At 42.0% G+C, this 16,916-nt stretch overlaps 2 protein-coding genes across 4 annotated transcripts; one reads left to right on the top strand and one right to left on the bottom strand.

The window, feature by feature from the left end:
• The first annotated feature begins 646 nt into the window (after positions 1-646).
• zgc:154006 (Occludin_ELL domain-containing protein) lies at positions 647-8,376 on the top strand. The gene is given in 10 exon segments (XM_026374322.1): positions 647-877; positions 1,728-1,873; positions 1,875-2,279; positions 2,626-2,829; positions 2,914-3,075; positions 6,110-6,264; positions 6,488-6,742; positions 7,234-7,405; positions 7,591-7,632; positions 7,986-8,376. Coding segments are annotated over 9 exon segments (1,620 nt in total). The 5' UTR covers positions 647-877; positions 1,728-1,750; the 3' UTR covers positions 8,088-8,376.
• A 444-nt stretch (positions 8,377-8,820) lies between these two features.
• Positions 8,821-16,916, bottom strand: nr2f6a (nuclear receptor subfamily 2, group F, member 6a). 3 transcript variants are annotated; one of them, XM_026374319.2, is made up of 6 exons: positions 16,032-16,916; positions 14,832-15,671; positions 14,074-14,168; positions 12,295-12,626; positions 11,869-12,115; positions 8,821-11,018 (listed from the first exon to the last, which is right to left on the bottom strand). In XM_026374319.2, exons 2-6 carry the CDS (start codon positions 15,098-15,100, stop codon positions 10,744-10,746), a joined length of 1,218 nt encoding a protein of 405 aa, XP_026230104.1. In that variant the 5' UTR covers positions 15,101-15,671; positions 16,032-16,916; the 3' UTR covers positions 8,821-10,743. The 3 variants fall into 3 exon arrangements, with proteins under 3 accessions (XP_026230104.1, XP_026230106.1, XP_026230105.1); XM_026374321.2 differs by having other exon boundaries at positions 12,295-12,623; XM_026374320.2 differs by having other exon boundaries at positions 14,832-16,916.

Raw genomic sequence — 16,916 nt, 5'->3', positions numbered from 1 at the left:
AAACAGAAAGTACCATTATTTATTATTGAACTTGATTTATTTATGCTTACTGCAAAGTACAAAATACTATTAATAGTACAGCAACTGGGACCATAGAAAAACACCAAAGACTTGTTTTAATTAATATTAGGTTTGACTGTTGGGTTTAAGTCCTTTAGGCCTGTTGATATATTAGGCCCATATATATATATATATATATATATATATATATATATATATATATATATATACACACACACAATGGTCACTTTATTAGGTACAGCCGTACAATCTAGTAGAATTTTACTTTTAGTAAAAGTAAAAAGTTATAATGTCTTAGTTTTTGTTGAAGCTGCCTCAAAGGTGATAATTCTACCATGTGGTTCTTACAGGGGTCATAGAGGGGTCATACTATAATGCTTTAGAGGACTTTCTAATCATCAGGCTCCCTTGGTGATTGTTGCCAAACACGTAAATAAAACATGATGTAATGTCTCGGTCATAATAGTGTGAGGTGATACTAACTGAGTGTAATAGACCACCATGCGTCTACAGGTTAATAATCCTGTTCTATAATGTTATGGAAACATTCAAACACTGAGCGTGTTTTGTGTGCATTGCTCCTCTTCTGTAGACTTGAATCATTCATTTGTTTGAGCACCTGAGCAGCGGCTGAGGAGGTGAACTGCGTCCTGCGGAGAGACACCGTGAGTCCAGCTGCTCCTCATGTCCCATTAATGCGCTTTTGGACATGTCCATTCTGGAAAATTACGAAGTTTTCTGAAGTCTGCTGATTATAGAAAACTCGGAACTGTGTCGGAAGAAAGGACTCGTGAAAGTCGAGATGTGAGAGCAGCTGAGCTGGACGAGTTCAAAGTTGAGGAAGGTTTCTGCGTCGGTGAGTTGTGTAATAGACGTTTATCCAAACTAAGGATTCAGTCCAGAGAAGATTCAGGTTGATTTCCTGTTGCAGTTATCTGACTTGTTGAGTGCATAACCAGGCTGCTTTATCAATTTAAATAAGGTGGTCAGATTTAACTTCTAATGGAATGAGGGCAGAAGCTGTATTTGTAAGATGAAGTGGAGTCTGTTTACATGTACAACATCTACTTTAATTTGTACTGATACTTTAGTGCAAATCTAAATTAGAAACCAGAAGTTGGATTTGTTTTGTTGCTGTTCTTCTTGCTTTCTAATAGTTTATTTGAAAAGTTAAATGATCTGTTCAGTTGATCTAAAACCCAAACAGCTCCTCAGTGGACTTACTGTACTATAGCATTAAACTGACACTCATTGGTGCAGGTGCACACAGGTACCACACTGTACTGTAGATGCAGCACAGGGAGCGGGGAGGGGGGGCAAGTCTCTGGTTCTCCTCTGCAGTAAACAACACGCATGGTCGCCCCGGCTCGCCTCTTATCTGCTGTCTGTCTGAATTATTGAAGCCTGTTGGGTTGGGTTCCTCTGGAGTGATCGAGTGCGGGTCAGCGATACCGGAGAGAGGGTTCAGACATAGACTGGGGGGTGAATGAAAGGAACGGAGGTGCATGTTGTGCAGGAAATAGGGTTTGAAAATAAAATCAAAGTGCAGCAAATTAACAGAAGTGCTGGGATGTAGAGTTAAGTAATGTCATATTCTATAATCTCATTTAAATATGGTTATTAAGACCACACCAAGATGTGACTATGTGGCATAATATGTAACAAAGCCGGTGCTTTTAATGATCAATTCATTTCTCTTCCTCCAGGTGAATTTGCTGTAATATTCAGTATGTATGATAGCCCACCTCTGTATAGCCCACCTTACAGCACCACCTCCCACAGCTTCTATCCTCCAAGGAGCATCCATTCGCCCCAGAGCCAATATGTCCCCTACACCCACAACCTCCCTCCAGGACTCCTACTACATGGAAGAGAGGCCTCAACACTTCTACCGCTGGTTTTCTCCTCCTGGTTTCGTCAAAACCTTCCAGGGAGCCACGGTGCTCATATGTTTTCTCATCTTTTCCTGTGTGGCTTCAACCTTGGTGTGGGACATGAATGGATTTGGATATGGGGGTTATGGTTCCATAGGGGGTGTTGCAGGGACAGGGTCGGGATATTACGGAGGCAGCTACGGCTATGGCAACTCTTACATGACGCCTCACTCTGCCAAGTCGGCTATGATCTCCATGGCAGCCATCAACTTCCTGGTTTCACTGGGATTCCTCACAGGGAGTTTCTCACGGTCACGGATGACGAGGGGATGCAGATTTTACCTCATTGTGTTCATCTGTGATATCATCTTAGCTGTCCTGCAGGTGAGTGCCTTAACAAAAAACAAGAAATGGCTTCAGCAAGCCAGCCAGCCGAGCATCATTACTATACGTTTGAAATCATGTTTCCAGTTGTTAAATGGTCTGATTCTAGTCGCTAAATTTGTTTGTCTGGAGCTGGGCGGCAGGCTAACGGAGCAGTGAGACTAATCCAAAACTGTAAAGTTCCTATACAACCAAAACAATTAGCTGAAAGACGCTAAAATAACGGACAATCTAACATTATTCTAATCTTAGTAAAATGGCAGAAGAAATTGGAATCTGACTGGTGAAACGGGTAAAACACAAAACCACCCCTGTGATTGAACCTATGTCTCTCTTTTGACTTCAGGGCATCATTGACATCATCTTTGTGATTGGAGTGAACCCGATGTCTCAGAGCTCACAGAGCATGCTCTACAACCCCATGCTGATGATGTGTCAGAACATCCAGGGTAGCCCCAGCCTCAGTGGCAGTGTGGGGGCCGGTTTTCCAGGAGGGTTCCTCATGTACAATCAATACCTGCAACACTACTGTTACATGGATCCTGAAGAGGTTAGGGGGAGTTTTCGACTTTATTTTATTTTATTCTCATGTACTCCATGCCCGTCTGATTTATAACTCACTCTCTTCACTCAGGCGGTAGCACTAGTGTTGGGTTTGATGGTGGTGTTGGCCCTGTCTCTGTCTGCTTACTATGCCTACAAGACCCGCAGCAAGATTTGGCGCCATGGCAAAGCTAACATCTACTGGGATGAGCCAGTGGCGAGACCATCAGATGGGCAAGACGTCCAGGACTGGGTCAGTAAAGTTAAATTTATATCTTCAAGCGGTACTTTGGGGATGATTGTATGTCAGCAGTCACTGACAGTGAAGGACAGATCAAAGACAGTCAGCATGAACTCATTCACTTATCAACATTTTGCTTGTTTTTTTCCACATTTTTTGCTTAAAAAAAACAAAGCCTGAGTGACTTTAACACTTTCACACACGTTTCATATATTTTCTCCTAGTTCCCAGCAATTGTGATGTCTCAGAGCCAACACAAACACACTGTCGCCATTTTCATGTCTTGCCAATGGCAACTTGCTTTCACAAACTCATTATGTGCTGCTGTTGACACAGAGAACGATGGTGTTTGTGGTCGGCGCACCCAGGTTTCACTCTGACTAATCATTACCCAGAGAAGTGATAAGCAGTTTCACAGTGACCATATAAAAATATCTGACAAACAACATTATGATCTCTTGTGGATGGAAACAGGCTGTGAGTTATAAAATATGATTGTATGGTTAAGTGCAACATCACACACACACACACACACTTTGTCCTGTAAACATGCAGCACATATTCACATGTTTTTTAAAAAGTCAGCTTACTTACTTACTTGAAACCAAAGGACATTGTCAATGACTAGTTAGTTCTACAGCTTTCGGCAGTGGTTCACAGTTCTTTTTATGATGAGCAACCTCTTGTGGTCATGTAAATAGTGATTTCTCTACAGAAAAAAAAATGTTTGAACTACATATGTTAATATTCAGAAGTAAAGGAGTCTGACTCTGTAGACTTACATCCCTATTTGGTTATCACTTTTTGATTTGAAGGGCTTTTGGAGGCAGTATCATTAATAATGTGTAAATGGTAAAATAATGGCACTAATCTAAAATATGCCTACCTGTGTGTCAGAGGTATCTTGTCACCTCAAATTGGATCCCCAGGTTGGGAGCCACTGTCACCGAGCACTGGTGCTCCAGCATTTAACAGGTACTCATGCTACTGTAGAGTCCCGTAAAGTCTGTGCTGTTTGTACATCGCAGCAGTAACCTCATGTGGTATTTAGCAGTAATTAATCTACTCGAGTATCACTGTACTGAATGAATGTATCATGGCCAGCATGACTCATTACAGAAAGAGAGCGAACATATTCACTTTATACAGTGAGGCCTTGGCCTACATCACTGCAAACTGTGTAGTGAGTCGATGTGAGATGCATTCCCTATTCTGGGGCACTCTTGTATCGCAGTGAAGATGCTTGCCTTGCAGGGAGGCATATATAATGTATGTAGCATGTATAATGTATAAAAAGGGTTGAGTTGCTTCTGTGTTGCTGTGTGAATCTCTTCAGAGTGTGGTGGCGCTAAATGATTCAGTCTGCAAAGGGGCTGCTACACAGTGCTGCATATTAGACTCGTGGCAAAGTCGTCATTTCCCATCGTTTTATGCTACATTTTAATTTAACACAACTGGGAAATTGTGCTAATGAAAAAGGGACATTTTCAGTTAACTAGGTTAAAAGTGAACATGGCACAAAGAAAATCGGTAATGTTGTGTGTTGCTCTCAGTGAATAGGACGTCTTAATAAATATTTATTAACATGAACAACTCCCCCAAAGTTGAAGAAAAGAGTAGAAGTGAAAGTGTAAACATAATGTGATGAGGTGTGTTAGTGCCTCAAAAGAGAATTAATATCTTATGATGCTGTTTGCAAAAACATGCAAAGAGGTTTATTTTATGTTGTAGAACCAAATGTGTACTGGTTATTACATTTTTAATTTTTATACTACTTTTACTTTATATTCAATTTTCCATTCTTGTAAAAATTCATTTATCTTTATAGGACATCACCCTCAGATCTATCACATGTCATTTGTTTGTACATTTCCTATCACATATATTTCATAATTCTTTACAGTTAGTTCTGAAAATATATAGTCATACAGTGGTTCATAATGAACAATAGCAATTAGGTGAAGCCCTGAAACTAATAAAAAGGCAAAATCATATTTGCAGCACTTCCAGATTTATTTTACCCAGTGTCAGTTTCACAAACAATGAGTGGAGCAAGCAGCACAGGAAGTAATAACGATTTAATTTCACAAAGCCATGGTTCTCACAGCACCTTTCTGCTGCAGAGTATCAGATATCCTGCAGTTTGTGGCAGCTTTTACACATAGAGGGGAACAGTTCAGCTCCACATTCATGAGATCTGTTTCACAGGCTGCTTTTTCCAGACTCTCACATCAGCTCAGTAGATCCTCATCCTGCGTGACTACTCTTTGATCCAGAAATAGATCAAAGACTATAAGATATTAATGATGCACTATACAGTGTGATGGTAGATTACATGAAGGATAATGCAGTTTTAGTGTTGGGTATCATTTGATGATGTTTTGTTTCTCTCATGGTTATTTTGTAATGCTGTAATTTATTTTTTCACTTTCTGTGTCTGTGAAGAGCGGCGTTCTACTGTAAGTGTTCAAATGCTCACTTGATGAGCACACTGTACTGATTGCTTATCTGAGAGACAGAAGAACTGCGATGCTCTGCTGTGTGTTTACCTGTTGTTTCAAAAAGGTGGAACAGCAGAGATGTTTGTTACACCGATTTCAGTCCTGTCTCGGCATTTCCCAGTGTGCTCACTGTGACACAGCCACACAGTCCTTCACCGGTGGGAATTTGAGTTGAGACAGTGATAATCTTAAAAACCTGGAAGAAGGGAAATCTTTTCTGCAGCGTGTCACAGCCTGTATGCATTTGCTCTTCCAACTGTCTGGCTGCATTCATACATGTCTGGCGGTGGCATAGCCTCCCTCTAGTTCTTTGCACACATGCTGTGAAGAGAACTCATCAGTCCTGAATTTTCCTCCTAGGTTGTTTTTTTCAGCATAAACAGGCATTGGATTCATTCACACTAACTAACATATGGTGCTAAATATGGCATTCTGTTTTAAAATGCTGAAATACGTACCGATCACATCATTCATACTGCACTCTATTTTGTAACGCTGAATTTAAATGAAGGGATTTTCATTCTAGTCTCCTGACATTTTCCTAGGTGAACCATGTTGGAGAAGTGCGCAGCACACAGCGGGAACCAACTGTTGTTATATCAGAAAGAGCAGCACCTAATCTCAGGGCGGAGAACAGTGTGGTGTCCTACAGCAAGAGAACAGTCAGCATCCAAAACGAGGGAAATTGTAAAAGCAACAGGTGAGTGACGGTTGCAGCTGACCACAACCGTAAAGTCTGTGTATGTTAAATTTGTGATTATCAGCATGTTAACATGCTGATAGTTAACAATTTATTTAAAAGCACCACTGCAGACTCTCAATCCTTTTCATAGGCAATACCCGAGCCACTCAGTTTGCAGGATACTGTATACTTTACATTCACATGCTGGATACACAACCAAACATCTTGAATCCATCTATAGTGTTTCTGCTGATACCAGTGATCATAAGGATGGAGAACCTCTGTACCAGGACAGCAGAGTCGTGGTTTGCTCGAGCAGTTCCTCAGATGAAACAGAAAGCATCTGGAAGCCTCCTGATTATCATGTGGAGAGAGAAAAGAGGAAGGACAGAGAGCCCCGGTCTGCGGCTCAAAAGACGGTGGAGTACCAGTATGAAACCGGTTACACCACCGAAGACACTGGCAACGAGCTGGACCACAAAGACTACCTTTACAGGTGAGCCACTACACTACTGCCAGTTTTTCAGGTCAAGTATCTAGACAGTTTACTTTTTACTATTATTATTTATTATTTAAAAAACAATAATACATGTTGAGCAAAAGATAAGTAGTGTAGTAGTAGTGTAGGCAATAATCCAACTAAGTCATCTTTCAGAGACTGTTCCTCCCTTGTAAATAAGTCAATATAATTTTTATTGCATGTAATTTTATGGGTTCAGGAGAGAAAAAAGCATGTTGAATGTCAACATAACCGTCAGCAATTAAAAGCAATAAAAAAAAAGCCAAATGACAATGTTTAAATAGTATTTTAGAATAAAATGCTATATGGTTACAAATACTAGAATCGTCAATATCAATAAGGCAATTTAGTTAAATGCTTAAATATGGGCAGCCCTGCTAAAAATCTAATTCCCCCCTGTACTGTGTGAATAATAATATTAATTTAATAATTAATAAATGTCTTCATATTAATATCCCACTCCACAGGCTGTACCCAGAGATAACTTCAGATGAGCAGCGGCAGCAGTACAAGAAGGAGTTCGACTCTGATCTGGCTCGCTATAAGAGCCTCTGTGCCGAAATGGATGGCATCAGTGACCAGATGCACAATTTAAGCCGAGAACTAGACACGTTGGACGAGGGCTCCATGAAGTATGAGGTACAGAAAAATAAGAGGGAAGCAGAAGGCTTTATAGACATAGCTGTGTCTCCTAATTAAAACCAAAAAGCTATGTTTGGTCTCAATAGCTACGAGTCTGTGTGGGGGTTTTTGTTATTTGGATTAAATTGTGGTCATGATTGTGTATTATATGTATTTAATATGAATTGTTTTTCCATTATCAGAGTGTCGCCGAAAAGTATAATCGACTGAAAGACCTGAAAAGGGTGAGTGAGGTTCGATCTCTGGTATCATGAGGTGAAAATATGCATATAGCTTGACATTTTGGGAGATGAATAAATAGATCAGGACCACTCTCATGTCGGTACAGTAGATATGAATCTCCAGCAGGACACAGTTTGCTTAGCTTAGCATAAAGACTGGACGATAAGGTGATATTTGTTGTCCAGATGCAGGACAATCACTAGTGAAACAGCACTGACATTTTACAGACAGTCGAGTTTGTCGCGCTCTGACTCTACGTTGTCTCTGAGCTGTGAGAGTGATATTTATCTTTCCATCTGCTACGGAGACCACCGCCTATTCAACATATGCTTTATATGCTTTGTCTTTCTTTCAGAAGCCGGACTACCAAGCAAAGAAGAAGCGGTGCAAAGAACTTCGGCAAAAGCTTTTCCACATCAAACGTTTGGTGAAACTCTATGACCGACATCTTTGTTAGACTGCTTCAAGGCGGGGTGTGACCTGGTTAAAGAAACATTTATTCTTCATTTTCTGATTCAGTTTTATTGCTTTGCTATTTGAATTGTAATAGTCCATAACAGTACATAACAACATGGCTCCCTTGCTGAACCTGAAGCCTGTTTTTGACCTAATGTTTACAACTCTTCTATTACTTTTGCAGCTGCCTGAATAGAGCTATAGTCAGTTTACTCTTTGTGGTTGTAGTTTAAAAATGGCAGTGTTGACGTTTGAATTTGTTGTACCTCCTGTGGTACTTTGCATATCAGTGGCAGTATTAATATATGTTCAACTAGATAGAAAAAGATGGAACAGAGTAATATGATTAAAGTACCAGTGAAACGCCTCAGTCTGGGCACATGAATACACATACATGTAAGGTACACGTTGCAGTGTTTATTTGGCATTCTTCATACAGATGTAATTACAACACTTTTTCAAGTAGCTTGAGAAAACGAACACAACAAAAGACACATCTCCATCTTTTGATTCTTTTAATAATGTAGCCATATATGTGAAATTTGTAAAAACCAAAGAACCCAGTAACACAAAGATAAGAAAACATTAATAGTATAGGCGTCTTTTTTTTTGACACAGCTGTGAATGGTGCCTAAACAAAGAATATCCAAATAACTTTCAGAAGGCGCTGCAGGAGATCAAGAAGCAGTTACATCCTCCCAGCATCAGTAATTGCTGAATTCTGTTTTTATTTAGAGTTGATTTTATTGTGTCCTTGAAAATACTTAAAATACTTGTGATTTTTTTCAAACTCACCTCTTGAAATCCCCATGTGAGGTAAATCCTTGTGGAACAGCGAATCAGGGCGCATCTTCCTTCAGCTCATCACAAACAGTTTGATGTTTTGGCATTGAATATCCTCCAAGTGCAGTTTTTTTTTTCCTTCCCCCATCAGATTATCATCCATTACAACATCATCTCAAATCATTCACAACAACAGAGACTCACTCAGACGCTAAGAGATGAGAAAGTGTGAACATCTCTATGTTATGTCAGCTGTAACAGCATGAAGATAAAGTTGTTGTTTTTTTTTTTTTTGACACCTGAACAGATGACAGAGGTATTTTTCATGTAAATACATATAGAAAAAACATTGAGGAACTAACAGTGAAAGCAATATCTTAATGTTTAAATGAACCTTGGATTACATAATGTAAAAGAAGGAAACAACTTAGCAGATATCCAAAACAACATTTCAACATGCAAAAAGACAAAGTTGGCCTCAATATATATACACATTACAATACATTTTTCAATGGGATCATCATCCCTGGAAACAGCTCTTCTCAACGTAAACTGGTTTTCAGCTGATAGTGTTGGTTATAAACTCTCTGATCGCCAACTGTATTCGTTAACCTAACCATTATCATGTCAAATTGTTGTCATTATGGAACCCAAGTTTAATTAAAGTAAAGGTCAGCCTGTTATTTCTCAATTTAATAATAATATAAAAAAAAAATAGCTGAATCCAGTCAGTGAAACCTCAAATTCAAAACACAGGTCAAAATCACTTTGGGGATCTTTTAAAAAGATACAAGACAAATGTTTGTGATACTCATAAGACTCATTTGATATTAGATAGGTGTCCCAAATTCCTACTGAATAACAAGGCAGTTGTCAAAAAGAAGGCGATTTCTGGTGAACGACACTTACAGAGGTTTGTGTTGAGGAAATATCAGACTAAAGCATTCTGATGTCTAGTGAGGTATTGGTCCATTCCCGCATAACTGTGACTTCTTTCTTTTTTTTTTTTTTCAACTTCTGTGAGCCCTGTGAATGACTTTAAATGCATGTTCACATGATGATCAGGCAGTCACATGAGTCCATTTATATCCTCTCTCTGCCTTATGCACTAATTATTCTATTTAAAAATCATCTCTGATGATTATGTGATAGACTTTGGTGAATTTTCCTTGGTTTTATTTCATTTCTGTTCCTTTTGAGCAGTTCCTTGGCTTTGTCATCATCATATGCTGATGCAAGACAGCAGTGGATTCATATTTTTTCTTTGATGAGGACCTTACTGTGTCTTGTGTTCGTTTTACATAACATCTGCATCTTTCTGATGCTTCACACTGTTCATTTAGAGCCACTGTGCTCACAATTGTCATGTTGTGTGGATAAAAAGGTTGCTGTATTACAAATGGTGAGCCATGGAAAATGAGCCCAGTGTGGGAAAAACTGTTCCGCTGACTTTCAGTGGTGGGACAGTTTTGTCCTCTTGATGTAGTTTTAGCAGGGTGCTGCTGCCCTCTACATGAAACTGCGGCATCTTTAGTCACTATGGCAGGTGGGTGGTGACATGACTAGCTGTGGTGGCCATATCGGAGCCCAGCGTGAAGAGCTGGTCTCCGGTCTGAGACCTGGCACCAGAACGACCGGGCTGGCAACAAGACAGATCCAACCTGGCACTGGCTCCTCTCTCTTCTCTGAAGGCCCATGTGGAGACAGAGGGCTCATTTCATGAGGGGGAATCGAGCAGTTACAGTAAAGTACGTACAATGGCCAGCTGGCACTGCAGTTTGATAACCACACAGATGGATAGTGATGAGTCAGGAGGTTTCCTGTGGGTCCTTGTCGTCACTAATCCCAGACGGAGACCTCGTCCACCAGGGGGGCTACTGTCCTGGGACATACGGCCAGCTGATGGAGCTTCCGGAGAGCTGCATGTCACGGATCAGCGTCTCAATGGGTGTCTTCCCTACCAGGCGCATGAAAAAGAGCTGGGAGATGAGATTGGCGGGAACGGCACGCAGGGCCGGGAGGCGCAGGAGCAGGCGGCCGAAGCGCTGAGGCTGACTCGGATACTGCATCCTCTCATACTCTGTCAGAGCCACCTGAGCCTTCTCCTGCAGAGACTCCACGTGGACTGGGTCTGTTAGACCACAGGCATCTGAGAGGGAGGGAGGAGGCAGTTACTTAATAGTGTGGGCAGGTTACATAAAGAGTCGTGATGAGCTAAGTGCAAGGTTGAAATCCCAACAAATAATGTGATAACATGGGGAACACATAGCAATAGTGCTTCCATATATATATATATATATATAGGCTATTTCTGGTGTGCACTAGGAAAAACACACACAACACACAATTTAAATCATACAACCCCCAAACATACATACAGTATTGTAACTTTTACCAGGGAATCGTCATTTAGCGTGAAAGATATTTAAAGGCTTTTTGCCGTGGAACGTATTTATGACTCCCACTTAAGACTTAAGTTATAAAATGCACAGTGTTGTATGATGATCTGTGACAGCACTAACCATACACAGCATGCAAGATTACTGCATTTTCATTAATAAGCCAGGAGGTGGTGCCATCGTGGGAAGATTAATGAAGCTGACTAATGCCACTTTTGCTGCTGTTGTCTGGTGATGCGCTTTTAGACTCTTACTTTTTGAAACACTAAAACCAGTGTGCCAGTCCCACTCAGCCTGTGAAAATTGTTCTAGGCAATCTGATGATATTACAGTGATCGTTTCTCAACTCACAGTTTCAGAACAAATTTGATAACTGGATATGTGACATGATAGAAGCCACGCAGAGGGGGTCTAGTGGACTTCCTATATTTGCATTATAGAAAGTGCAGTATTGAGTATATGGAGATTAATGCAGATTAGAGACTAAAAGTCAGGATCTGTCTGTATGTCTTTGATTTAGATTTTTTTTAATTGTATTAACATGTCTACCTAGTGTAATTCAACAATATAACAGCACATAAAGTGAAAGAAGACAATCACCTGGTGAGAACAGTGCAATGGCCTTGAGACAGCTGTACTCAGCTGAGTCTACCTGCAGCCTGGTCAGCTTTTCCACCTGGTCCTGGAACACCCTCACCTGGTCCATGAAAGATACCACGCGCTCGGCAGACATAGGTGAGGAGTGGAAGCCAGCTGCAGCCAGCAAGGGTGCCATGTGGAGCGGCAGGGCTGACTGGGCCGCATTGAGGATGAACAGCTCGCTCCAGCTCAGCCTCAGCAGAGCCACCTGTGAATTTGTTCATGTGTGAAGGTTATCATCAATTTTTTAACTATTTTTGATCCACAAGACATTTATGTTTCACGCTTTCTTACATTTCCTGGAATACTTTCTGGTAACAAGAGAAAAACTTCTCACATTAACACATTTAGCACTGCAGTTTACCTGTATGAAATGAATCTACTGACCTGGTCTGATACAGGCAGCTCAGGGAAATATGGGATATTTCTTGCCCACTCCACGGTGCTGAAGAGTATCCGGGCAGCCAGTTCGCAGATGTTATCAATACCCATGGCGTTATCTGGACCGGCCTGTTGGTTGTACTGGTGCCCATACCTACTGTTGGGGTACGGCTCGGCTCGCAGCAGCTGGGAAATGAGTTCAGACACTGGCTGACCTCCACCGCTTCCTCCATTGTTGTTGTTATAAAACTCGCCACTTCCAAGGCTGCTGGTGCCACCTATGGGCGTGATGGAGGGGCTGAGACTCGACTGAGGTGGGATGCGGCCACGTTGAACTGCTGTGGTTTGGTTGGGGGCCAGAGGAGAGGAGAGGAGAGGAGAGGAGAGGAGAGGAGAGGAGAGGAGAGGAGAGGAGAGGAGAGGAGAGGAGAGGAGAGGAGAGGGAGAGGAAAAGCAATGAAGTAGAGAGTAAAGTGAGAGTGAGAGAGTAAATGGCAATGGACAAGTGTGGGGAAGGAAGGGATTTGGATAGGAAAATAGAGAGAATGAAAAATTAAATCTGAGTTCATCAGCAACGTGCATCAGATCATTGGAAGACAGGTGTAACCTTATTGTGATCAAGTTTAAAAGGAAAAACAGTCAAGCCTAAGAATGTGAAAGAGATGCTTCTGCTTGTCAGGCCACATGAAATAACACAAAGACATGGAGGAATAAATTTACTTTGCATTAAAAATTTAGACTGCTGCAATATTAATTATGGGGGAGAATAACGCCATGCTGTTGCAGTACCCTCAGTATGTGTTCATCTTTACAAACACAGAAGACAGAAGACAGCACTTTAAGAAGGCCTAAGACACTCAGTATGTCACTTTGTGTAGAGAAAGTACCACAAATAACATTACTGCCAAAGCTGAGACAGCGATGCAGCCTATTTATGTCGTATTCGTCTGTTCTGCAACTGTTGAGCAAGACACCGAATCCCTTCCGTTCAGTGGAATGCTGCTCTGTAGATATAGAGATATAGACCCTGACCTAACCCCCCTGTGGAGGTGGTCAAGCAGAGGGAATTTCTCTGTAGGAAGTCATAATGCATCTTTTAAACCTGCTTTATGATGTGATATTATACCTGCTTTATGATGTGATATATATATATATATATATATATATTATAATATATGTATATTATATATATTATATTTTCTATGTCTGCATTCTAAAAAACGTGGACGACCTAGGAGAATCGACATGCACAGTATTAATTTGCAACTTCTTTCTGTGTTTGTTTTGTGCATCTATCAGCAAGACAAGCATTGAACGATGCCTCACTTGGACCACTTAAGGCAAAGTCCCCATATTGGATTGGATCAAGCCAACAAGTCAAACTGTTTCTGCAGCTTCATCTGGAGGCTTAAGGCTCTGGAGCGCAGGTGCCTCAGCACTGTATCCCTCTCAGTCACTCTTACGCCGGCACTAGATTAAGCCACTTAGTACATGGCATTGAGCTGACACGCATGGCTAGCTGAGCCATGATAGAGCCTTGACAGCCATGTGTAGCATTTTCTCTGCTCTATGGAGCTTGTGGAGCAGAGGAAGTAAGATAATGACAGATTTGTTTTTCTGTTCTGATAGCAGCTGATCGGAGAAATGAGAAGACTCAGCCCCAAACTAAACTTCATTATTTTCCTTTTTTCACATCAGTATATTTAAACTGAGCACATAAACAATGACAGCATGTTTCCCTTGAGCATTTTTTAGCAGGGGTTATCAATCAGGAGAGACAGACACCTTCTTTGCGCATGCCCACACGAAAACACTTCTTCAGGCGACAGTACTGGCACTGGTTCCTGTGGTGTTGATCAATCTGACACTCTCTGTTTGACCTGAGAAAACAAACAAATGATTAAAAGGACCACAGAGAATCCAGTATGAAAACAAAAATCCTAGCCACAAATGTTGAATTTTAGCAATTCTTCCTTTTTAGAAAGAGTCACTTTGCCCACTCTGAAATATTCAGATTAATATTGCAATCTAATATTTCAATTTTACTATTGTCAGGTTTGGTTGATTTGAATGATCAGTTAGTCAAAAAGAAAAATTGTTGTCCATAGACCAATAAAGGATAAAGTATTTAACTCGGACAACTTGGAAGTGGATAGACTTTGATTAGAAATATTGTGTTAGTTTAGGTGTAACTATTGATCATTTTTATTATCAATACTGGGAAATATCTGTATAATTTAATACTCACTGAAGATGCTGAAACAAGAAAATGGTTTGTATATGTGACTGAACAATAATTGGATAATTAGCTAATTGATAAATCAGCTACTTGTTGTGTAGCTGTAAAAGGCTGTTTTAAAATCATCTACATTAGCCTATAAATAGCCTGCATACAAAATGTATTTCATGTGTACAAAACGTCAATACACTATATGAAGTATAGTCCGTGTATTTTGAGATAATCTCCACGATCATCAGCTGTGTTTTATCTTTTCTGCGCACCGCAGTGTAAGAAAATACATTACCCACAATGCCCCACTCACCTGCAAGTGTAGCTGAGGTTGCGTCTGACGCTCCTCTTGAAGAAGCTCTTGCAGCCCTCGCAGGTAAACACGCCGTAATGTTTCCCGCTGGACTTGTCCCCGCACACCACGCAGTCCACCACGCACGCCTTGTCGTCGTCTCCGGCCTCCATGTCGCTGCCCCCCGCCTGTGGAGAGCCGTCGTCCTCCTCCCCCCTCAGATAGCTCTTGTCCCCCAGCCCGTTGGTGCCTCCATTGGGATCTCCCCAGCCCCCACTCACCATGGCCATCGCTTGGTTACCGAACCACCGCAGAAGAAAATGGGACAAGCAGCCAAGACTTCTGGTTGCTGTCAAGGTAACATAAATATGAGAAGTCCTGATGGTGTGTCCCCCCCCCTCCTCACCTGGAAGGACTCAGTAGCCTCTACTTGCCTTTGCCCTCATTTGCTAATTGAGTCTCTTGTTTGTTTCAGAGCATAAAATAGGAGAATAGGGAGGGCTGCCCTCAGGCTGAATAAGCAGATGTCATTGAATTAAATAAAAAAAAAAAAAAAGAAGCTACACCATTCAGGAGGAGGGTGTCAGTCAGAAAAAACAACAGCGCTTCAGTCTCCTCCCCCTCCACTATGACCTGGAAACAGTCTCAGTGTGGCAACTTTTAGTTTTGCATGCCTGTGAATTTTAGTGTCCCACTTTTCTCCTCGTCTGCTTCTGTCCAGCTCTTGGTCGCTGTGCGTTGCGTTGTCCTTTTTACTTTTTCTTTTCCCCTTTCTTCTTCTTCTTCTTCTTCTTTTTTTTTTTGTCCAGTTCCTGATATGGTTTAGAGAGGAGCCTCCTCGAACGCTTTCAGCCCAGGAACCTATCGCAGGAAACAAACGAGGCAACACGTACAGTGCAGATCTCAGGAAAACAAAGCAAAGGCAGAAAGATTTGCAGGCAAATTGAGACGAGGTGAAAATCCTTCCACCACACAGCTCCACCTGGTCGCCTCTGTTTCGCTCTCACACCCCCAGCTCTTGTCTCTGTAGCAACAGTAATGGCTGAAAAAGGACCTCAGTGTAGCTCGCCTGAGCACATGCCTGGAGAGCCTTTGACCACCCCTCTTAAAGCACCCCTTACACCGAATGTGTCTACGCTCAGTCCAGTTATTCCTCATATAAGGCAGCTGCTTCGCTAAATATTACAATCTAAATCCTTGTAGAAACGATGTTGAGCTTACCTCAGAGCGATCATTATGTGCTGTGTCTATGGCTTCCCCCACTTGGAAATAAATCCTCTCGCTCTAGATCTTCCTTCCATCCAGCGAGGCTGAGAGCACAAACACAGCTCTCCTATTCTGCTGTAATCCTCTCAGTGGCAGCAGCAGCAGCAGCAGCAGCAGTCGCAGCATTGTGACCCACAATGAAGATATTCCAGATCAGGCAGGAACAACTTGACGTCCACACAACAACAACAACAACAACAACAACAACAACATCCGAGAGCTTCCTCAAGGCTCTGCCAGCCTGAGCAAGAGCGACGGAGGCAGGCGAGCCGACGTGGACGGCCTGTGCTCACTTCCAAAATGCACAAGTAGATCCTCAACACGAGGAAGTGCTCTCTCTCTTCCCAGCTCGCTTGTAGCACCAGTGCTTGGTTGTGACAGGATCCTCAGTGCTGCTTCTTTTCAGAGGAAACCCAAGCGGGGGCAGAGCGTCCGTCTCCTCAGCCCTCCATAGTTCCTGTGTTTGCTCTCCAGGCACTCATGCAGCCTTCTCCCTCCAGCCTATTGTCAGTGCTTGCCCACCAAGAACTAATGACTTGCGGCCTAGCGCTGTGTGCTGCTTTTCATCTGTGTGTGTGTGTGTGTGTGTGTGTGTGTGTGTGTGAGTGGGTGTGAAGCCTTTTTCCCTGCAGCTCAGGCAAACTGAGGTGGGGGTGGAAGCGACGGGTGCTCCTCTTCCCTCTCTCTCTCTCTCCTTCAGCTTCAGAGTCAAATCAAATTATGAGGAAAGAAGAATGGCCACAGCCCGAGCAGGGCTGGATTTCTCAGCGTTCGCTTTTTCCCCCCCTTACTCACCCCTCTTTCCTGTTTTCCTCCAACCTATTTGTGCGTGTGTTTGAG

The sequence above is a fragment of the Anabas testudineus genome, chromosome 17 (assembly GCF_900324465.2).
Source record: "Anabas testudineus chromosome 17, fAnaTes1.2, whole genome shotgun sequence".
Classification (NCBI taxonomy): Eukaryota; Metazoa; Chordata; class Actinopteri; order Anabantiformes; family Anabantidae; genus Anabas; species Anabas testudineus.
Note: the sequence above shows the minus strand (reverse complement) of the source record. Positions and strands in the feature narration are given on the sequence as shown.